The 23,627-nt window shown below is 35.3% G+C and overlaps 1 protein-coding gene and 1 pseudogene across 3 annotated transcripts; one reads left to right on the top strand and one right to left on the bottom strand.

The window, feature by feature from the left end:
- Positions 1-11,769: 11,769 nt before the first annotated feature.
- Positions 11,770-15,095, bottom strand: LOC116007696 (50S ribosomal protein L18). Of its 3 annotated transcripts, none has more exons than XM_031248444.1 (3): positions 14,989-15,091; positions 14,823-14,870; positions 11,770-12,407 (listed from the first exon to the last, which is right to left on the bottom strand). In XM_031248444.1, exon 3 carries the CDS (start codon positions 12,403-12,405, stop codon positions 12,049-12,051), a length of 357 nt encoding a protein of 118 aa, XP_031104304.1. In that variant the 5' UTR covers positions 12,406-12,407; positions 14,823-14,870; positions 14,989-15,091; the 3' UTR covers positions 11,770-12,048. The 3 variants fall into 3 exon arrangements, with proteins under 3 accessions (XP_031104304.1, XP_031104305.1, XP_031104307.1); XM_031248445.1 differs by having other exon boundaries at positions 14,823-14,849; positions 14,989-15,088; XM_031248447.1 differs by lacking the exon at positions 14,823-14,870 and having other exon boundaries at positions 14,989-15,095.
- LOC116005677 lies at positions 12,622-23,130 on the top strand (annotated as a pseudogene).
- The last annotated feature ends 497 nt before the right edge of the window (positions 23,131-23,627 follow it).

Here is a 23,627-nt window from a genome sequence, read left to right as displayed (position 1 = left end):
CTAAATTTTAAAGAGTGTTTCATGAGTTTCATCTTAATGAGAGTGGACTATATACTATATACACTCAACCCCGGCCTCTTAACTTTAGAAGGATATCGAAACCAACGGTTACTATAAATCTTTATTTGTTACATCAGGGAGTAGAAGTATGAGAATAGAATTTGGGAGTATGCATAGTAAAACTCTTATATCTTGTATTTATGGAATGTACATTAGTTGGGAATATGCATAGTAAAACTCTTATATCTTGTATTCATGGAATGTACATTAGTTGAGTACTGAAAGTACATTATTTTGAATGTAACCAAGTGGTCGCCTTCTCCGTGAGCTATTTATTGCCATCATAATTCTTAATGTTTGGCTGAATATATTGTGCATTTAGACTATTCAAGCCTTGTTGTTTTTGTCTTTGGTTGCCTATGTCTTTGGATTAGTTTGTTGACTAAGTTTCTTGCACCAAAAATTTTTCAGAGTAAATTTCTTTAACCACTTGTGTGGTTGTTTTAGAGCTACGATTTTCACATATTCACTTTAAGTTCCATTTCTTTTTCATTGTATACTTGTGTGCAATTCAAGTTATTGATCTTCGGACCTTAGCTTGCACCTTAAATGGGAACTTTGGCGCAAGAATGGTTTGTGGTTTTGTAATCAGGTGTTATGACTTGGGAAAATACTTCTTCGCTATGATACAAGGCAAAAGGAGAGTTTTTTTTTTCTATGCGAGCTTGTGTGAACCCCTTCTCCCAAGAAAATGCATGATAATTGTAAGGATATAGAAGAGACAATTTTAAAAAGCTAAAAGAGTCTAAACTATCCTATTTTGAGTGGGAAAAGAAGAGGGCAATGTCAACTTGTAGAACCGAACATGCTACCGTATGCTAAACAAATAAATGCACCAAAGTGCATAAGGATACAAAATTTTTTTGTTTTGGTAGTATTGTTTGACTTGGGGAAGTTCTAGACGTGAGAAGAAAAGAGAGGAAACTCGCTAAGCCAAAATGCGAAGAGAGGCTTGTATCATACCATCACATTTCTTAATAGGGTCTTTAGGGTCGATTGTGAAAGTTTGGAATAACTTGTGCCTAACTTGCTCATTTCTGTCCTAGCTTTGGGAAGGTGTTTTGATTGATTACTTAACTGGCTTGGGTACTTGATTGATGTGTTTTGAGATGTGAACCTTTGTTGTTGTTAATTGTGAACGAAAAGAGTGTTTCCTGAGGCTCTTTCCTTTGAAATTTGGGTTAAAAACCTTGTCAACATATACTCCAATTCATAACCAAGGTAAAGACAAAGACACCATTGTTTTGAACCTTTAATTTATGCATAACTTGCTCATTTGAGTATTGGTTAATTGTGAACTCAATTGTTTTGGCTTGTATACTTGTGCTTTTCTTGATTGTACCTTAATCAGATAGTCCTACTTGAGGACAAGCAAGTTCTAAAGTGTGGAAATATTTGATGACGATTTAATTGTTATACTTTTCTTATGCATTTATTGGTCAATTTTGGGTTAATATTGCTTTAACTATGATCAATAGCCAATTATGTGATAAAGAATTTAGAAAGATGCTTATGGAAGTAATATTGTGTTTTATAGGTAAAAAGGCATTTCCAAGGGAAAATGGAGAAAAAAAGAGCAAAACAGGATGAAAGCCAAAAATCATGCCATCACGCAAGGGTATTACGCGTAACAATAGCTCATGAAGAGCAAAATAGGATGAAAGCAAAAAACCACGCCATCACGCAAGGGTATTACGCGTAACAATAGCTCGTGACGAACAACTCCATAAACTCAACCTCTGCTATCACGAGTGGTTATCATGCGTAATTGGACTTCGTAAAGAAAACTTTCGAGAAGCAGTCTCAGCTATCTCGCGGTCTCGTTACGTACGGAAACTTCATGATTCCCATTTCCTCAGCTTGACTTAGAATCACGCTAACCGGATGAGTAAGCGGTGTTAAGTGCCTCAGTGGGACGAAGCGAGGTCGCTCGTGTTCTCTCCCTTCGTCGTGGATGACGGGCTTGGGCGTGGTGCCTGGTTGGTCGGACTAACTTTATCAGGTTGCCCATCCCTCCTGCCTTCTTCCTCATCCTTCTTCTTTCTATCAGTCTCCTCTGCCTCAGCATAACGGTTGGTTGTCTTCATTAATCCTCATAGGAGTGTGGATGGTGGGCGTTCAACTGCTTGTGAAAATCTCCCGACCTCAATGTCTGGATAAATATGATGACCGCCACCTTAGAGTCAAAATCGTACACATTGTTGACCTCCTTCTTCAATTTGTTCAGAAAATTTTTTAAACTCTCTCCCTTATCCTGCCTTATTGCGTTGAGGTGAGAGAAGGACTTCTTACGTTGTATATTGTCATAAAACTAACTTAAAAAAGTTTTTGACAGTTCTCCAAAATTTTGGATTGAGCCATTTGGGATTGTATTGAACCAGTCTTGGGTCGCCCCATCCAAAGTGGACAAAAATGTTCTGCACATGATGGCATCTTCTGCCCCCATCATCACCATTGCCGCCTTATACTTCGTCATGTGCGCACGCGGGTCCGAGGTCCCCGCATAGGCTTTGATAGCCGGAAGCCTCAACTCCTTCATAAGGGGTGCGTCCATTATCCTTGCGACGAATGGTGCGGTCATCCTAACCTCGGGCTCAAGCTACTGTTCCCTTGCCTCTATTTTCTTCTCTAGTTCCTCTATTTTCTTTTGTAGTCGCTCTACCATTTCCTCCTGCACATTTGGGGTTTGCTTGAGAGTTGTGGATTGACGCGAAGCCGGCCCTCCAGACTCACCCATACCTTCTATCCGTTGTGATTGCTCATCTTGGTGTAGACTCTTGGTGGGTGACCCCTTAGCCTTCGGCTATGTCCACAACCTTGGCTGGATAGCAACCCTCTCACCCCACCGTCCCATGGCAGGCATAGAAACGACCAGCCGATGAGTTGCGCTATGACAAAGACGTTGGGTCCTCTTTTCCTCTATTTCATCCTTCTGCACGAATGCCTGGGGTATTTTACCTTGGATCTCTGCCACCAATTGGGTTAGAGCTGTCGCTGCCTGCTGAATGGCTCGGGCTGTCGCCTGGTGGTCCATATATGGTACTCGTGCATTGGGCGCCTGCTGCCCTCCACCGTGATTGTTGTTGTGCCGCTGGCGGAGATCGATCATCATCGTGATCACCAGAGCTAATGTTTTGTAATATGTAGAGCTTGCCTGAGATTTGATCTCAACTCTCAACGAGAGCACCAATGACGGTAAATAAGTTACCGGAATATATTTGATATAAGTGAGTATTACAGTTGAGTACAATAGTGTTTGTGTACAAGAATACCCCCCACCCCCCTCCCCCCCCCCACCTACCTCTACAACAGATCTATTACTTATACAATGGGTGCAACGATTCTTCTCTTGTCACTTGTAACGGACTCATGATGACAAGCCTTAAGTATCTGGAGTCGTTAGTAATAATTTATCTCCTCAGGTGTAACGAGTGGCCGTTTGGTTCCTGCGTCCGCTTGTCTGCCTGTGGTTCGGGCCGAGTGCTGCTTGCCCAATTACTCTGTCAATACCATTCTATTGTTCTTTAATTAATTTGTTGATTTCTTGATTTTAGAGGTTTATAAAACAAAAACAAAAATAAATATATAGCATTAAAAAAACAGTAAAAGCTAACATGAAAAAACAATCAGAAAACAAAAGAAAAGAAAAGAAAAATAGAAGAGGAAAATAAGGGAGAAAAAAGAAGAATAAGGTTGGTAGGCAATAAATATTTTTATACAGTATCTTATTTGCTTATCTCTAAAAGCTTTGGCATACTAGTATCTCCTCTTTCATATTCAGCTTATTATCTCAAATCTTACCTATGATATAATATTCTGTTTATTACTCATATAACTTGTCTTTTTGTTATTCGTGTATTTTCTTGTTCGCTTCTTTTTTATTTTTTAAATCATTTATTGCTTTCTTGTTTCAGGTAGTCCGCACCCAAGATTCTTATTTCTTTGCCAAAATTGTTATTTGAGGAATGGTATAACCTGTCACTCTGTCAGTGTTATATCTCCTTTAACTGAGAGAGGAGTGATACACAAGTGTCTTTGGGTGCATCATGCATGTGATTGTAATATCATATATTCATATCCTAGACCCGGAGATTTTTTTTTATACACAACTGAAACACCTTAAGCATACAAATTACACATCTCAAGAAAGAAAATCACGCACCTAAAGAAGTAAAATCATGCACCTAAAGCTTTAGACCGGCGCACCTTAAGTTTCAACAACTGACACACCTTATGCACACAAACCATGCACTTTAACCACACAAACTACGTACCTTAAGAAGACAAATCACGCACCTTAAGAAGTAAAACAATACACCTAAAACTTTAAATCGGCGCACCTACTTTAACTCCTCAACTGAAGAATCGATACACCTTAAGCACAAGACCCACACACCTTAAAAAGGAAAAACCACGCACCTTAAGAAAGAAAACCATGGTTGAAAAAATCACTAGGCACTTCTCGGGCGCTTGGGGATTAATCGGCGCCTAGGCGTTCGTGTATTTTTTATTTTTAAAAGATTTATTTAAATATTTTTAATTTTTAACAGCTCATAATTATAACCTATTTAATACTTTAATAGTTAATACTAAAATATTAACCTAAAAATATCGAGAGCTTAAACAATTTAGTGTTATTTCGCTCAAAACGAAGTCGTTTTTAGTGAAATAACCCATTTAAAAAATAATGGAATAATAGCTAATCGATCGACAAGGCAACCTAGTCGGTGCCTAGGCGGCCGCCTAGCCGGCTAACCAACTAAACAATAAAATCAATATTCCAATTAATTTATTTATCATATAATTTAAATTCAATCTCTTCTCATTTTTTTACGAAACAAATGGCTGTTATGGAATCCCATTTCACCAATTGAAACTAAAATTGACAGGTGCATCAGCTTGAAGCTCAATTTACTAAGGCCCTGTTTGGTAAATAATCAGCTTATCAGCCAATTTTGGCTTATTTGATCATTATTAGTTGTTTGGTTAATAAGCTTTTTGTAACTCTAAAATACTAACATTCAAAAGGCTACTCAAAACAGCCTTTTCAATTAGCTTTTTGAGAAAAAAAATTATACCAAACAGCTATCAGCTAATAGCTAATATATCAAACAACTTTTTACAATCAGCTAATGTTATTAACAAATCATACCTTCTAACCCAAACAACCAATCCAATCAGCCAACAACCATTTACCAAACAGGGCCTAAATAAAGCTACATTGAACAAATTAATGTTTGTAAATAATGGGATCCCAAATTGGCTCACTTATGCTACTAAATAGTTAACTATTATAAACATATTCATTTTATGGGAGCGTGTTTGATAAATGACAGGTGAATCGCAATGAATTTTTTGACTTTAGCAGTTAACATATAAAAGTAAAATTTCGGTAATTAGTCATTTAGTCACCAATTAAATTATAATCCCATTCTTAAGTTCACTTTTTTTATGCAAAATATGAAGCCACAAAACATCATAGGGGATATCTTGCTTATCAAATGTTGAATCAACAAAACATACATCTTCCTCGTCCCTATAATTCTTATGACAAAAGGTGGAATCGTCCACTCCAGTTGCCCCGACCCATACCCCGGCTCGACAGTTTGTAGAATCTTCCTTATAATTCTGTATCCATTGGTGGGCGCTCCTATAATGCTAGCATACTGCATAACCATATCTTTTAGCCTGGACCATATATCTATTTGTGGTGTAAATTTAATTTTTAAGTTTTTAATAAAGTGATAAATTTAATCACTAGTATTAAAATTTTGTTGATTAAAAAGTGTCATTTTCTATATTTATTTCCGATCTTTAGTTTTCTTTTTGATTAGGTAGGGGGACATATATATAATGAGCGGCACCACAATGTTTATTTCGTCAGTTTCACTCCAACAAACAGATTTGGAATAGCACAACTTCCCCTACATGCCACACAATTACCCAACTAAGCTTTACTCCACTTGGCTTTGTGGGGTTTGAATTGCCTTATAAGTCAAACTACAATTATAAGAGCATGCATGCCATTATTCTGATGTTAACAGATTTTTTTTTTGTAAAATAAAATAAAAAATACTAAGTTTGTTATCATGACCTGTATTAGAGTCTTTAGAGATATAATCTCTCTGAACTTTCACTTTCTTCTACTATAAACTTTTGGAAAGTATCTGTTTTTGTGGCTATATTTAGTCGCCTAAGAGGTTTTGGGGAAGGCTTTACCTTCCCCTACGTCCTTTCGTTAGAGAGAAGAGGCATTGTCCTTTCTAGACTTTTGTGACTTGGAAATTGGAATGATCTTGAAACTTTGGTGTATGGTTTTGGAGTCTTTAGGGTGGCGAATGTTGTTGGTGGATGAAAAGATGATGGTTAAAGGAGAGGGCCGGGTTGGAGAAGACGATATTTGCATGTTCGTGGGGTTTTCGACAAATTAAAATTAGCAGTAGGTCGAATTAGCATAAATTATATATCGTGTCATTCGTGTGAAGAATTGTGGATCTTGGTACACACGATATACATACATTTAACATATTATATATCTTCAGTGTATATATGTATGTATATATGGAAGGGTTGAGGTGCGGGATTGCTCGGGGTCAAATTTGAAGCATTGATCAAGTTTGATCAATGGTTCAAATCAATGAAATTTTTTTTTATTAAAAAAAGTGTGCGTTCTCCCCTCATCTGAGCACTTGGGATGATAGACAATATAAAGGAATTCATGAAATTGTTTATAAAATTAATAAACAAACTACGCACCTTAAGTATCAAAATGGCGCACCTTAAGCATACAAACAAAGCACTTTAAGAACACAAGCCACGCACCTAAAGGTTTTAAATGGTGCACCGTACCTTAAGTACATAAACCATGCACCTAAAGGTTAAAATGGCGCACCTTAAGTACACAAACCACGCAGCTTAACATACAAATCGTGCACCTTAAGAAGGAAACCCACTCACCTTAAGAAAGAAATTCACGCACCCTAAGAAGAAAATTCACGCACCTTAAGTTTAAACAACTAACTCACCTTAAACACACAAAACCCACGCACCTTAAGAAGGAAAACCACACACCTTAAGAAAGAAATTCGCGCACCTTAAAAGGAAAATTCATTCACCCTAAATTTGACCTAAATGCTAAAAGACCAAATTGTCACCGCGCATTTTTTAATCATTGTTAATCCTGAATGTTGATTTATGCAAGATCAATGACTCAAATTTAACCGCACAATCGCACCTGAGACCATCAACCGCACGGGAACTCATATATATATAGGGTGAAGTTCATGTGCGATCACTCACCATTAGGTACGCATAAATACACCACAAAGTGTTCGAAAATACAACGTTAGGTGTGGTTCATTTTTTTTTGGTATGTGGTGCATTTGTGTATTTCATTCTAGTGCATTTCTGAACACTGCGTGATGCATTTATGCATACCTAATAGTGCAATCTGCACCGACCACACGGGAAGCCCTATCCATATTTGATCCAATATATATATATATATATATATATATATGTATGTATATATATGTATGTATGTATATGTATGTATGTATGTATGTATCCTAATCAATCATATGAGAACTAATCCTTAGGTCAGAACGTGTGGACAAATCCAAACCATTGATCTAGTAGATTTAACGGTTCAAAATAAACAAAACTCTGTAATATTTATGAAAAAATACCCCGCTCATTTTTAAAATTTATAATATTTATGACAATGGCCCCGCTCATTTTTTTAATTAATTTCCATCCATCAGATCTTCTCAGGTGCGGTTGTGCGGTGAGAGGAGAGCCATTGATCTTGCCAAAATCAACGTCCAGGATTAACAACGTCTAAAAAAATGCAATGGCAATTTGGTCGTTTTCCATATGGGTCAAACTTAAGGTGCATAGGGTTTGTGTTTAAGGTGCATAGGTCTTGTGCTTAAGATGCGTCGTCATGTTCCTTCTTTAGGTGCGTGGTTTCTGTGCTTAAGGTGCGTATTTTGTTGAAACTTAAGATGCGTCGGTCTAAAGTTTTAGGTGTGTTGTTTTACTTCTCAAGATGCGTGGTTTGCCTTCTTAAGGTGTGTGGTTTGTGTGATTAAGGTGCGTCAGTTGTGAAAACTTAAGTGCGTCAATCTAAAGTTTTAGGTGCATGGTTTTCCTTCTTAAGGTGCGTCACTTGTTGAAGGAAGGGTGAAAGAAAGTAAAACCAGAAAGAGTACAAGATTGAGTATAGAATTAAGTACAAGATTGAGTATAGAATTGAGTACAGGATTGAGTACATGATTGAGTATAGGTTTGAGTACTAGTCGTTATATATATATATATATACACACACACACACACACACACACACACACACACATACACACACACACACACAGAATTCAGTTCCAATGCGGTGGGGTGTCTCCCATGCGGTCGTGCGGTGACTTTAGGTGCGTAATTTCATTCTTAAGCTAAGGTGTGTGATTTCCCTTCTTAAGGTGTGTGATTTGTATGCTTAAGGTGCGTGAGTATTGAAACTTAAGGTTAGTGAACCTAACGCTTAAGGTGCGTGGTTTTCCATCTTAAGATGCGTTATTTTCCTTCTTAAGGTGTGTGATATGTATGCTTAAGCTGCGTGATATGTATGCTTAAGGTGCGTGAGTTGTTGAAACTTAAGGTGCGCTATTTTAAAACCTTAGGTGCGTGGTTTGTGTTATTAAGGTGAGTGACTTGTGTACTTAAGGTGCGTGCTTTGTGTACTTAAGGTGCGCAATATTTGTTCTCAACTGAAGGTGCACCATTTAAAAACTTTAGGTGCGTGTTTTGTGTACCTAAGGTGCGCCGTTTTAATGCTTAAAGTGAGTACCACACAACCGCAAAGATATATCCGCACCTGAACCCTTCCCTATATATATATATATATATCATGGTTGAAAAAATCGCTAGGCGCTTGGGGGCGCCAAGCGCCTAGACGGGGATTAATCGGCGCCTAGGCGCTCATGTATTTTTTATTTTATTTTTTAAAAATTTGTATATATACTTTGTAATTTGTAAGACTTGATAATTATAAACTATTTAATACTTTAATGGCCTGTTTGGTTGAATGTAGTTTTGGGGGAATTGCAATTCATTGAATTGCAATTCAGTGAATTCCCAAACTACATTGTTTGGTTGGAGAGAATTGCAATTCCCTCCAAATGATGAATTGCAATTCATGGGATACCCCCATGAATTGCAATTTGGTGGAGATGAGGGACAATTTGTTGGTGTAAAGACAATTTTGCCCATCCTCTCATACTCTTTGTCTTTTTCTTTCTTTTTTTTTTTTTTTAAATTTGAAAGAATTATTATTATTATTATTATTATTATTATTATTATTATTTGAAAGAATTATTATTATTATTGTTATTATTATTATTATTATTATTATTACAACTACTACTACTACTACTGTACTACTACTATTATTACAACATCTACTACAATATAAGGGCGTTTTAGTTATTTTATCGCTTCTTACTTTTCAATTTCCTGTACTCCTATTCCTACCTACCAAACACTGTAATTTCAATTCCTACTTTATTTATTCATTGAATTGCAATTCCACCGAATTACAATTCTTTTTCCCCCCCTAATTCCCTCCTCCCAACCAAACGCCCTGTAATAGTTAATACTAAAATGTTAAATATTAACCTAAAAACATTTAGTGTTTGAACAATTTAGGGTTATTGCACTCAAAATGGTGTCGTTTTGAGTGAAATAATTTATTTTAAAAAGATGGGAACAATAGCTAATCGGTCGACTAGACGACCTAGTCGATGCTTAGGCGGTCTAGCCGGTGCCTAGTCGGTCTAGTCTGTGCCTAGGAGGCCTAGGCAATCAGCGCCTAGGCGTCCTAGGGGGCGCTTAAGCGGCCTAGTCAGCCGCCTAGACCACCGATTATGGTGATATGCTAGGCGGCCGGCCAACGCCTAGCGCCTAAGCGGCGATTAATCGGTGCTTAGGCGGGATTTTTGCAACACTAATATATAGCGAGATTAGCAGGATTGGCGGCAATACTAGGGCTTTTGTGTTTGGACCTTCATTGAGCTTTAGCTTGGACAAACTTTGTTTTATGTATTATGAAAGGAAAATACAACTTGTACGTACTTCCAAATTGAACTCTCAACTTTTACTCCCTTTCACAAATTTTGAATGTAGACAATTTTTTCTGGAGCCACACAATGAAAATGTCGTATCCATATATGCTTGGGAGTATAATTTTTTTTTTTTATATCTCAAGGAAGGAGGACCCGAATACAAACTAGCTCGTATTATACACTTAGGCGCCAAGAAGGAAAGCCATTAAGGTCATCATCTAGAAAGGCTATAATTTCATCTGGTGGCTGATCCAGAACATGCATGCCTCGTGGCCAACTCTCGGCTAGTCTTGCTAGGGCATCTTCCGTGCCATTTTGTTCGCGAGCTACAAGGGAGATCTGCCAGTCTTCAATACCCCGCAGTTCACGCTTGCATGTTGACAGCAGATTGTGTACTGTGATATTCTCTTTTATGCCTTTGTTCATGCAATCAACAATCTCCTTTTAGTCGCTTTCAAATATGGCATGTTTAAGATTTAAGGAGTTTGCAAATTGGATTCCTCTAAGCAGAGCCTAGGCTTTTGTCACCGAGGGAGAACAGGTTCCCATACCATTGGTGAAGCCGCTTACCCATTTGCCGGAGCTGTCCCTTGCTACTCCTCCACGGCCTGTTATGTTGCTCTGATCTGGAGGTTATTAATTTTAATGTGATCTCCTTGGGGCTTAGACCAGCTTACTTGTTTCCAAAATCCAACTTACAATTCATTTCATTTTCTAAATTCGACATGTTTAGATTAATGGCAAAATCAACATTTATTGATTTATGGAGTTATAACAAAATGAATTTTTTTTTAGTACTACTGACTTTGTTAGTTTATGAAATTTTGTTTATGAAATTATAACTACGCATACTCCATTGAAGCTCAAATCCATATGGGAGTGCAACTTGGTGCCACTAGACCACAAGATCTATAACATATATCTCACAACACATGAATCATGTAAGAGGAAAAACTACCACTACTAAATATCAACAAACGCTTGCAAGATAAAGAGTTTCTAGTACAACTATGATCCAATCATATTCATATATATACAACAAGACAAATCTACAACTTCCTACCACTAGTAACCTAATTGCATATGACACACTACCAATAAAAAGGAAGAGGACAAGTAGTGAATGAAAACAATGACAATACTATCCAAAAGAGAATTAAGAATACTTAGAGAAATTCAAATAACAAGTAATATTTATTTAAATTATCATTTTTAAATTAAGTATTTAGAGTAGCCACCACACTATCACTGCAAATTGTTATAGGGATGACTCCCTTGACTTCTGAAGGGGAGTGCCTTCGTTCTCGCATTGAAGTCAAGGAGTAGTGCATTCCATATCCGTGTTTTCCTTCCACTATGTTTCTGCATATCCAGCATCTATCATTTGCAGTAAAATCTGTTTCACTCTATTGCTATTCAACATTATTTTATCATGATGGAATAGAATTTGAGAGTTCTCGTAGTAGAACACAATTTGAAATTTGAGTTCATATTTTATTCAATATTTCAAGAAAAAGGAAAAGAGAAAAGAATTGTACAATTTGCTCCAAGTGATAAATAAATTATCATATAAAAGAAAGTGTACTAAAGATGAAACGGCAAATGTAAAGTAAGTGAGTAATTTGAGTAAAATGTCAGGAAAACATGAAGAATCTGTGCTAACTTTTCAACGTTTGTAGTACCAATAAACTTGCAAAGTGCTAACTGCAGAGCACCCTAAACAAAAATTACATTTCCAGTTTCCCTGTCCCACGATGCATTTGAATCAAATAACCCAAGTTTTTTAGCATAAATTGTTCAAGAGAGACGCCATGAAATAAACTCAGGAATTATTTATTCATCAGCAGCACATAGTATCATAATCCAAAATTCAAACCAATTCGATTCCTTCTCCCCTTATGGAATCAATCACAGCTTTGACCTTTCCATGATATCTCTGATCCCTTTTGAATAATATCGAAACAGCAGGAACGCCTTTGACCCGCAATCGCTCCCCCAGCAGCTTCCCTATTTTTGCAGCAGCAGCAACATCCCTCGTGTTTTCTTTCGCTTCTATCATCCCCAACCTCAAGCCCTTCTCTTGCGTGCTGGCAGCTGCGGCAACTGTTGCAGTTGGCGTGTGGACTACTTGAGCATTGACATACTTGTTGGTGAAGTGCATCCTCAAGACGTAAGGTTTGAGGAACTTCGTGACTCTTTCTGGTCTAACTGGTGGAGGAATAACCATTTCTGATTTACACGAACAAAAAAAAAAAAACACAATAAATTCAGTTTGCGCATAACTGTAATGGAGAATCATGCCAAGACTTCAAGGTTTTAGCTCAGTCTATACAGTTTTACTTGGTTTTCAATTTTGGGCTCGATATAGCATCAAGAATTAGAGTGAATTTCATACATCTAATGCTATTTTTTTTTAAAAATAACATCCAATTCTGATGCATAAATGGTATACAACATCAGAATTCAGAAGGAACAGGAACATCATGTAAGAACAATCCATTCAAATAGCAATCTCTAGCATGTAGTAACTACAAGAAATGCATTAAAAAAAATGAAGATCCTTTAGGAAGAATAAAGCATCACAAAGATCTATCCTTCCAAGAAGACAAAGTGAAGGATATGTACATTTCAATGTTTTGGAGTGTGGGGGTTGAAATAATGCTTCAGTAATATTATGTCAGAGTAAATTTCAGATTTGGTCCTAGAACTCTAGCTTTAAGCTTAGTTTCATTTTGGTCCAAGACTCAATTTAGTAAATAGTGATGAATAGTTTTGGTTTCAATTTGGACATCAGACAAATCTCTTTGGCCAAATTGGATATAATTCCATCAACATGGGACTCCCACAAGCACATGGACAAGGATATTATAGGTATAACCACCGGAGGAAAATAATGATGCAAAATATCAGACATAAGAAAATGAGACTGTTGTATAAATAATAGGGGAAAAAGAAAAGCAACAATAAATTGAAACCAAACTTAACTAGTAAGGATGGAGGAGAAATTGAACCATGACTAAAACTTTAGGTAAACAAATATCAAATTTATTTGCTGTATGCCCTGCCGAGAAGATGACTAAAGAGAAGGGTATCTTCTAGAGTCTAGGAGAGGGGATTTATCTTTTTCTTCATTTACTCTGAACTGGTAATCTTCAATATTCTCTCTTATATAGGTGCATGGATATCTAATAAGTTGTCAGGGAGTTTGTCCAAGGGAAAGTGGATCAACCACATTTGGTTTTGGTCAAAGACTTTTCTTGCTTGTTGAGCTATCTGCAAGCTCTCTCAATTAGGTGAACGAGTGAATCCATATTTAATAGGTCGTCATGGAGTTTGCCCAAACAAATTTCAACCTATTGAATGTTCATTTATCAATAAAAGTACTACTCAACGTTTAAACAAGGTCATTTTTAACCCTCACTCCTTGGTTAGGTGGAAACATACATCATAACATTCAGAGCACAAGAACCATGAAAAGGTCCTAAAATGTGCAGGAAAAAGATAAAGGTTACATCAAAAACTACACATACTGACATACGTATGTACGTATGTACATACATACATAATGAGTGTTTTACTAATCAAGACAAATTTGAGTATTCGACAGAACAACACAAAATAATTCTATGGATTAAAGATGTACTGCACATATTACGATGTATCTAAGCATTAAACCTTAAATTTGTATGCATAAATGAAAATGCAATGGCTAATGCTTTATAAGCCAGTCCATAAAAACTAATTTACTAATGTCTGGAATATACAAGACTGAATATAACCAGTTGATTCATATTAGCAGAATCCTCCATTACATATCCAACTAAACTTTAAGGTAAACAGTAAACTAGCAAAAGATATTAATCCCATATCTTAAGTTCATTTTAGGTCCCTCCCAAGTATATCCCGACAGAAGGGATTCATGATTCCTACTATAAGTCTATAACCATTGACTTAGGATTCTAGGTTTTATAGTACATAACATTTCAGCATCCTAAAATTTATGTCAATATTATCTGAAGCTAAGAAAGCCTTTTCTATTACTAACATATCATCTTTTATCATTAATCATACATAATAATAATAATAATAAGTATATAAAACTCAAAGCAAAGAGAAAGTGATGGTCTACGTTTGGTTTGCATCGCATTTCACCTAACCAGTGTTGTAAAACTCGGCCTAGGCACTAGGCACCCCTAGGCCGGGTCAATTTTGGCCTTAGGTGGCCATAAACACACTAGTCTGACTAGGGCACTAGGCGGTAAAACATTGCTGCTTAGAGTTACCTCGGTACAACCATACGACCACTTTCAACCATTGCCTCGACTATCAATGTCTTGAAAACCAATGAATAACCACAATGCAAATAAGAGCTTCAATAGATTGTGCTATCAATCACCCTTCCCCTATCACTAAATGTGGATTCAATAAAGCAAGTAACCAACAAAATTGGTGAAAACAAATTCAAGTTGCAGTGGAGAAAATTCCCAAAACTTTGAAAAGCTCGAAACTTTAGAATACCCATTCCCTAAAGCTGCTACATAACTTTCCTTTTCCATCAAAATCATAGAAAACAAGAAAAAACCAAAGCGTTCAAGAATAAAAAGAACCGCATTGAAACGTAGATGAATTAGCTGAGAAGCTAACCTTGCTTTTGGAAAGGTTAATAGAAGCCTGTGTTTGAAGGGGACGGTTCTGATTAATGAACATGAACAGCTTGAGGTAACAACATTAATGGAAGCCCGCAAGCCGCAGCAGCCGCCGCAGCCCGCAGGTGGGTATCGCAGGGGAGAAGCGGAGAAGGGAGATTTACCTATCAGTCAGTCGGTACCGCAGTCCGAAGCCGCGTCGCGCCGTCGCCAGTGGGATTTTACAGAATTAGAATGAGGATTTTGGAGATTCAAGTTTAGGTAATTGATATATTCACTCGGTTATATCGTAAATATAAAAATATACTCCGTATTAAGTATAAGATGTATATACTGGTTAGGCACGTAAGCTTGAATATCATGTCTTATACATATAAGTCTAAGCTTATTTAACATTTTAACTAAATGAAATTTAAAATAAGTCTAAGTTTAGCTTTTTATTGAATTAGTCATATCTTACAAGTCATAAGCCCTTCTGAAGGGTAGATTCATAGCTCCAAGAGAGCTTTGCAACTCACTAACATCAATTCTATCACCAATATTCACATCGACCCTTAGACCATCCTCATTTATGGGTTTTGAAGGGATTTTAGAATAGTAAAATATTAAGGATAAATTTTTTACAAAAGTGAATTGGGTGAATTTTGGGGTATTTTTCTCCTGCAAATTTGTGGGTTTTGACAAGTAAGGATGTGCCCACTAGGGGAGGCGCAAATCTCGCTTGGGCGCGCAATTACTTCTTTTTTTTTTTTTTTTTCAGTTTTTTGTTTTGTTTTATTTTTTTCTTTCATTTTTTTTCCTCCACTCCATTTTCTCTTTCCTAATCACACTTACAAAAACTCTTCAAAAACCACACCAAAATTTTAACTATTGAGGAAGACCTTAGAGCATCTATACTAGTTGAATTTTTGCATAATTTTGTAGGTTACCATATAGGTTAGAGACAAAAAATGGGAGAGAAAAAGAAAAAAGAAAAAAAAAACGTCTCTAACAATTTTCTTTCTAAAAAATTCAACGGTTAAAAGTCAGAGTGGCCACCGGACGTGCCCGCTGGGGGCACATGAGTGCGATCCAAACATGCACTTCACGTCTTTTTTTTTCTTTTTTTCTTTTTTTTTTCTTTTTTTTTCAGGGTTTTTGCAAAAGAAAAATGCTGCTAAAAATAAAGTCTCATATCAGCGAAAACGTAATTGCTCAATTCTTTACTATTCTAAAGACCAAGAAAAATATATTGGTGTGGTTGCCCTTAAATTAACATCATTAAATTTCTTATTTTTCTTTCTTGTATTTGCTTCATTGATTGCATTTTTACACTTAAGTTGATCATTTTTTGTAGATTTATAACATAGACCAACATTTCTTTGTATATGACCAAGGTGCTCTTTTATTCGATACACTCAAACGGGCATAACTTTCCCACACAACAAACATGTTATTTTATCCAAAATTTTACCATCAACTAACACATCATAATTCTAAGCTACATCATTTGATTTAATTTTAAGTGTCGATGTTTCAGAGGATCCAACACTTTGAGTTGCCAAAACACTTGAGGTTCGTTTGGCAACTCGGAAAAATTATTTCTGAAAGTCGTTTTCCAAAAAAATTTTAGCATTTGGGTACTCAAGAAAAATGAAGACAATGGAAAATATTCTTTATGGTCAACGAAAATTAACCAATTTTGTAGAAAATGTCTTCCTATTTTAGTCGAAAGACGTTATCTGAATGCTTTATTTTGGATCTTTCTTCCCTCTATTTTTTTTAAAAAAAATTAGTTTCCGGCTTATTATTATTACCACCCATAACCATTAAATCACCACAATCACCACCACAACCAACACACCATAACAAAACCACAACATCACGACTGCCACAATTACCACCACACAACCACCACCACCAACACCACAACCACATCACCGTTGTCGCCGCTGCCACCAATACCGCCACCACTACAACACTACTACCACCACAAACACCAACACCACAACCACCAGCACCAAATGTATTACAAGTTCTCATATAAGTAATAAATACTCTGTTCCTGATTAGTATTACCTTTCAGTATAAATATTACATTTTTATTTTGATACGACCCGCCTCAACAACAAGGATCCGTAAAACGGTCTCACACAAGTTTTTGTCAATTGAAAATGTTAGAAATAATCAAAAGTATTGAAGTTGAAGAATGTTCAAAATAAATATTGGAAATCATCAAAATGAGATTGAAAAACAAGACATGGAATTAGGAAAGCAGCCAAAACATGCATTCTCGCAATAATTGACTACAGTGTAGTATTCTAGGCATATCTTTATTTACAATGGTCCAATCGAGAAATTCAAGTTTCATAGGAAAGCTAATTCATAAGAATATAACTTTTATCAAGAGATAAATCCTAACTTTGAGATTAAAAAGGTAAAAAATTGGGGTAAATACGAATCCGTGAATCTGTTCAAAAAATTCAACAACTTCTTAAAATTCAGCAACTTTTGAATGAATTGCTTGAAAATTGATTATTTTAATTTTTTTTAAATTTGAAATCTTGTATTAGAAATTATTTTATTTTTTATACTTAAAATCAACCATTCGATCCACATAGGGATGACAATGGGTTGGAGAGGGTTATAACCATCACCCGACCCACCTTATATTTTCTTCATCCATCCACATCCTCAACCCGCATCAGGTGGACTTTTTTCAAAACTCACTCTCCCCACTGAGTGCGGGTGCCCACTATGAGTACCTATAATAACATTAATTAGTTATACTAAAACAATAAAATAATAGAGATAGTAGGATCTGATTTACACTTAAAGTTGTCCACTGGAACTGGTCATTGTCTTCAATGAGAATTCAGTGGAAATTAACTTTTGACCAAAAGAATAATAAAAATTTGTCTTGACCTAACTTGAGCGATCTTTGATTTGTTTGGCATGCAATTTGAACCTTTTATAAACGGGATTAGGGTATGGAAGAAGTTAGAAGTTGTATTCCACATTTTCCCAGGGGGAGGTGAAAGATTAAAAAATTATACTGTTTGGTAACTTTGGTTGTAGACCAGCATTGAAATTTCTCAGGTTCTTCATGAAATGCTTCACATTCATAATCTTTGTCTAGGTTGTATTTGCTTGGATTCCAAGGATTGGAAGTGGATAATTTGTAAAGGACTACTATGTTTGAACACATTCTCTTTTCTTTGCACTAAGCACCTAAGTACTCGCTTATCAACACAAGCAGGTATGCTGCATACATCTTAACTTGTTTGTTTGTTGGTAATTACCTCAGAACGCGAATTCTGCGTCATCACATGGCTTTTGAGCTAAATTGAAATATGAGGAGTGATGGATTTGTCAAGGTCCAAGATCTATTGAAACTAGATTTAAAAACGTTTGCCAATATACCATTGAGGTTGCACACAGTTGATGATATCAAAGAGGTTAGTTCTGGAATCAGTTTCTGTATTATTGCTGTCTAGTGTTTCTGTATAAAATCCATGCAAAGATTAATTTGCTTCTTTTTTGTGTCAATAAATTCTATCATGGATTCATCCATTTTTACATTTTGAAAAATTCTATTCTTTTTCATTTACTAGCAATGTGTGACTAAGTAGTTGCAAATTTTAGTGAACATATCACACTTATTGCAATTCTAGTGTGAAATGTTTCATAACTGCACCTTTTTTCTCTTTTTCTCATTTACTCATTTACTGTGAAATCTTTTGTTCAGAGCCTCATAAATTTTCTTGGCAGTGGTGGCTTAAACTTTTTGCAAAATAATTGAAACTTCTTTTCGCTCTTTGTATGTTTTAGGCAGTGAGGAAGGACAACAAGCAAAGGTTTAGCTTGTTGGAGGAAAATGGAGAGCTTTGGGTACGTGCAAACCAAGGGCACACAGTAGCGGTAATCCATCTGTCAAAAGAGTTACTGAGTTAGTATTATGTATATAGTAGTTTCTGATAGAACAAGCTATCTTCATTCTGCATTTCTGCTGGTACCAGAAAATGATCAACAATTAAAAAATAATTTAAAGCATTAAAGGTATTGTTGGATACTTGGATATAACATTTACACCAGTTTTCAACATGTTGGGAAATTGTTTTCCATTACATTCCCATTCTACTTCATAAGTTCACACTTCACAGTATCTTTTTTGCTCCAATGAATATATAAGGATGGTGGTATCACTACTTATGGGTGTATGCAATTTTAAAATTCTATTCCCTCTGGTGTGCATTTGAATTAATGTTTTATGCTAGATTCAATTGTTTACCCCTCTCTGCTGGAATGGCATGTGTTAGACAGTTGCAACCGAAAACTTGTTGAAACCAATCTTTTCAGCTGAAGAAGTTCCAGGTAATTAAAGATATGTTTGCCATGTGCTAGGAATTGAAGATTCACTCTCTTATGCTGTATATAGTAGTCCATTTTTCATATGGTTGTTTCTGTGTATGCTGCAGTTTGTGTGCACGGGACCTACAATAAGAATTTGGAACTGATTTTGGAGCAAGGTCTCAAACGCATGAAAAGATTACATGTTTGGCTTACCAACAGACGGTGAAGTAATTAGCGGTAAGATGATAGTATCTTTAAAAAGGTGCATGGGTTGCAACTGATAACTTTTACAGAGATGATAAGACTATAAGGTTTTAAATCATGATCATGATAGAGGCTGAACATTTTGTAGTAAAGGAGACAGTACTTAGCTTGGTGAATTGTTATAAGAGGCCTTGATTTGAAGTTTGCCTTAGTAATCCTTTAAATTATGACCACCCACCTATATATGCTTGTATGCTAATATGTAGTTTTCTCAAGGGCCATCTTTCTTGAATTCTATGTGGCAACTGCCTTAATGGTGTTAAATTAGGCGTAACTATATTCTCAATGATGAGCCATGTTTCTTATTCTTGCAGGAATGAGGCGGGATGTGAATATCCTAATCTTTTTGGATGTCAAAAAAGCTCTGCAAGGTAGTTTTGTATTACTAACTATGCAATTAAGTTTAGACCACATGGTAATCCCATCAATCTAATATTTCCTTCTTTGAATTCTCTTTTATAGCATGTTTGGTTCGCGAAATAGACCTAGAATGAAATAGCTCCCAATAATAAGTTTATTCTTTTATTTGGTAAGTACTTGTATCTCCAGAAAAGTTGTTTCTGGGAATGAGCTATTCTTCCCCCTATTACTGGCCCTGGAGGATGATGGTTAAGTACATACATGAATGGCATTTCCCCCTCCATTTTCGTTTGCTAGTTGATTGGTACAACTGAGGCAAATAGAAGTTGAAGTTGAGACATTCTATCAAGACTCACAAGTTTATACCAGTCCACAGGTCTTTGACATCTCCACCATGATGATGATGATTTAACAACACGGAGATGCTTTGACAAAATTTGTGACAAATGCAAGAAGACAGACCCATATGTCATACAAGAAATGTAGTGTTTGGCAAATAAACTAAAGTATGGGTATAAAGAAACAGAATAAACGTTCATCAAATCTCAGAAACCTCTACTTCAGGAAGCTAGTCAATTACAGTGACATTAAATATATTATTCTCTATTTTTTATAAATAAATTAGTATATAGAAAATATATATGTTGTTGAAAATTTTAAAATAACACCTATATTGATTATATATATATATATATATATTTCAATATATTATTTTAATAATTGTAAACTTATAGTAATGATTTAATGAACTTAAAATAATTATTTGATGAACATATAATAAGTTATTAGTGTAGGTTTAGTAGGTCCTACAATAGTGACTTATTGAACTTACAGTAGTAGGTTAATACACTTGAAATAGTTACTTAATGAACCTGTTGTAGTGATTTAATAAATTCGCAATAGTGACTTAATGAATTTGTAATAGTAACTTAATAAATTTGTAGTTGTGATTTAATGAACATGTAATAATAACATAATGTTTCCGTAGTAGTGATATAATGGATCTATACTAGTAGTAACATAAAAATTAAAAATTATAGGTTCCTACCAATTTCAAAACTGAAGTACAAAAAAAATATTCTTCAAATTTTATTATTTACAATCTAATTAACTATATGAAACGACTCAATTACTATTAAAAAAACTTATATTTTAAAATTTACAAAGTATTATTTTTATTTCTTATTATTTTTAAATATATTTTAATCTAGGAGTTAATTCTAGGAAGAGTTTATTATCGAAATGGTCCTTTGACTATTGCGAAATTACCAATTTGGTCCTCGACAATTTTTCGTCCCCAATTAAGTCCTCGACTTTGAAAAATTTAACCAATTTGGTCCTCTGTTTATTTTGTCGTTAAACATCAGTTAAATCGGGACCAAATTGATAATTTTGCTATAGTCAGGGGACCAAATTGGTAATTTTGCTATAGTCAAGGGACTAAATTGGTAATTAATTTTTCACTGAAATGATCCCTTGACTATAGCAAAATTACCAATTTGGTCCCGATTTAACGGATATTTAACGGCAAAATAAACGGAGGACCAAATTGGTTAAATTTTTCAAAGTCAAGGGACTTAATCGGTCACAAAAAATTGTTGAGGACCAAATTGGTAATTTCACAATAGTCGAGGGACCATTTCGGTAATAAACTCTTCTAGGAATAATTCATTGACTATTGACCTTTATCAATTTTTATTTACGACTTTCAATTTGATCATAATTGGTTTCTTGACTATTGATTTTGTTTCAGATTTGGTCATTCAAATATTTGTTTAATAGGCTTTAAATTTAAGGGTAAGAATATAAAAATTAGCAAACAGAATCGTCTATCCAAATTTACATATTTAAGGGTATTGAAACAAATGATATAATTGCATCAAATTTATGGTAGAGACTTACAGTAGTTCGGCCTAAATTGTCTTATGCATCAACCTATTCTTCATATTCTCACTAATGATGAACCTAATGTATAAAGTCTGAACCCAATTTGGTTATCTAAGTAACAAGCCACCTATAGCCACTGCGGACTATGTACCAACAGTCTTTGTAGTATGGGGAAACGAGGGTTCTCAAAATCACCTCCGCATCCCTTGAATTATACAAGTCTACCAAAATCTCATTGTCCCACTCATGGGCAACGAGGTTAGTTAGCTCACTTACTCTCACGTCCTATAGCTTAGGCGTCAGGCTCGTCCGAACCCAAGCATATGCACCGTTTGATAACCATAGATGTGTCCAAATATACGTGTCAACCCCATTACCAATCCTACGTCTCACACTACTGACAATAAGATGTTGAGCTGCGTGGATACTCTGCAGCCAGTAGTAACTTCAATTATGCCCCAAAGCAACATCAAGGAATGTCCTTTTGGGATAGTAACGAGCTTGGAAGATATCGGAACCATGAGCAAACACCATTATGTAAGCATATAAATCACGTAATAACATAAACACGTGATAAACGGATCTTTAAAGTACTAACCTCCAGTTATAACTTCCGATTGATGAAGGTTGTGTAGTCACGGGACTGCAGCAGCAGAGTAACAATATAGGGGTCATTTACTTTATTTTTCTGTTTTTCCATTTCCAGTTTTCCATTTCTCCAGTTTTCCTTCTCCATTCCTCTAGTTTTCCAAATTTCATTCTTCATTTCTTCAATTTTCTGATTTTATTTTACAAGTTCAACTTTGAAATAAAAATAAATTCAATACAATAATACTAAATGTGTAAAATGTTACAAAAATCAATAGACACATATTACTAAATAAATTATAGCTATTTTATTCATGTTAGAGCTTAGTTTAATTATGAATGAAATACGCAAAACCTCATTGGTTACAATCTTTCATATAGTTTTTGTACATTTCTACCACAAAAACAACAACAACAACAACAACAACAACAATAATAATAATAATAATAAATAAATAAATAAATAAATAAATAAAAATAAAAAAGGAAGCTAGCTTTAAGAGGGTGGCGTCTAATAATAATAATAATAATAATAATAATAATAATAATAATAATAATAGTAAAAAAAAAAAAGGAGAAGAACAAGATAAGGAAAAGAAAATAATAATAATAATAATAAATAATAATGATAATAATAATAATAACAAAGATAATAATAATAATAATAATAAGATGAAGAGGCAATAAAAATAGAAATAATAATTAGAAGAAGAAGAGGCGAGGAAATAAAAACAAGCACTAAGCAACTTTCGAACCAAGGACCTCCGGGTTAGTATGGTACTAACCACCCGTGTTTCTGCCAATTCTCCAAATGGAGAACGTCAAATTGGCTCTCTCCAATTTTCCAGAAAAACGGAAGAATGGAAGTGAAAATATATATTTGGAAATTGATTTTAGTAAACAAGTTTTCCATTTTCCATTCTTCCACTTCTCCAATTCTCTATTTTTCTGGAAAATCTTCTATTTTTCCATTTTAGTAAACGACCCCATAGTTTCTCTCACTTTCTCAGCCCTCTCTTGATGGTTACTATCCATATGCTAGGGTAATGTATCCTTTTCCTAATCATACTTCCAATCACAATTAAGTCTTACCTTAATTAACAGAAGCTTGTATGGAAGTAATGCACCAAATAATAGGCTAATAGGATAGTAACGAGCTTGGAAGATACGGAACCATGAGAAAACACCACCCTTGCTTTGATAATAGGCTAATAGGGCTAATTGAAAGCATAGAGTTGTTTGAACCCAAGCTCGCCAGAATTTCCCCGTCCTGCTCCCCCACCAAAATTTATTCATGAGACTTTCAACAGATTCGCAAAAAGTAGCTCGCCTATACCAGCCATGAGATCTCCCAAAATTTGACAATTATGCC

This window comes from Ipomoea triloba, chromosome 15, assembly GCF_003576645.1.
Source record: "Ipomoea triloba cultivar NCNSP0323 chromosome 15, ASM357664v1".
Classification (NCBI taxonomy): domain Eukaryota; kingdom Viridiplantae; phylum Streptophyta; class Magnoliopsida; order Solanales; family Convolvulaceae; genus Ipomoea; species Ipomoea triloba.
Note: the sequence above shows the minus strand (reverse complement) of the source record. Positions and strands in the feature narration are given on the sequence as shown.

Bases quoted from the DNA above. Each gene is read 5' to 3' on its own strand.
- LOC116007696 (XM_031248447.1), bottom strand. From the start codon at position 12,405: ATGGTTATTCCTCCACCAGTTAGACCAGAAAGAGTCACGAAGTTCCTC.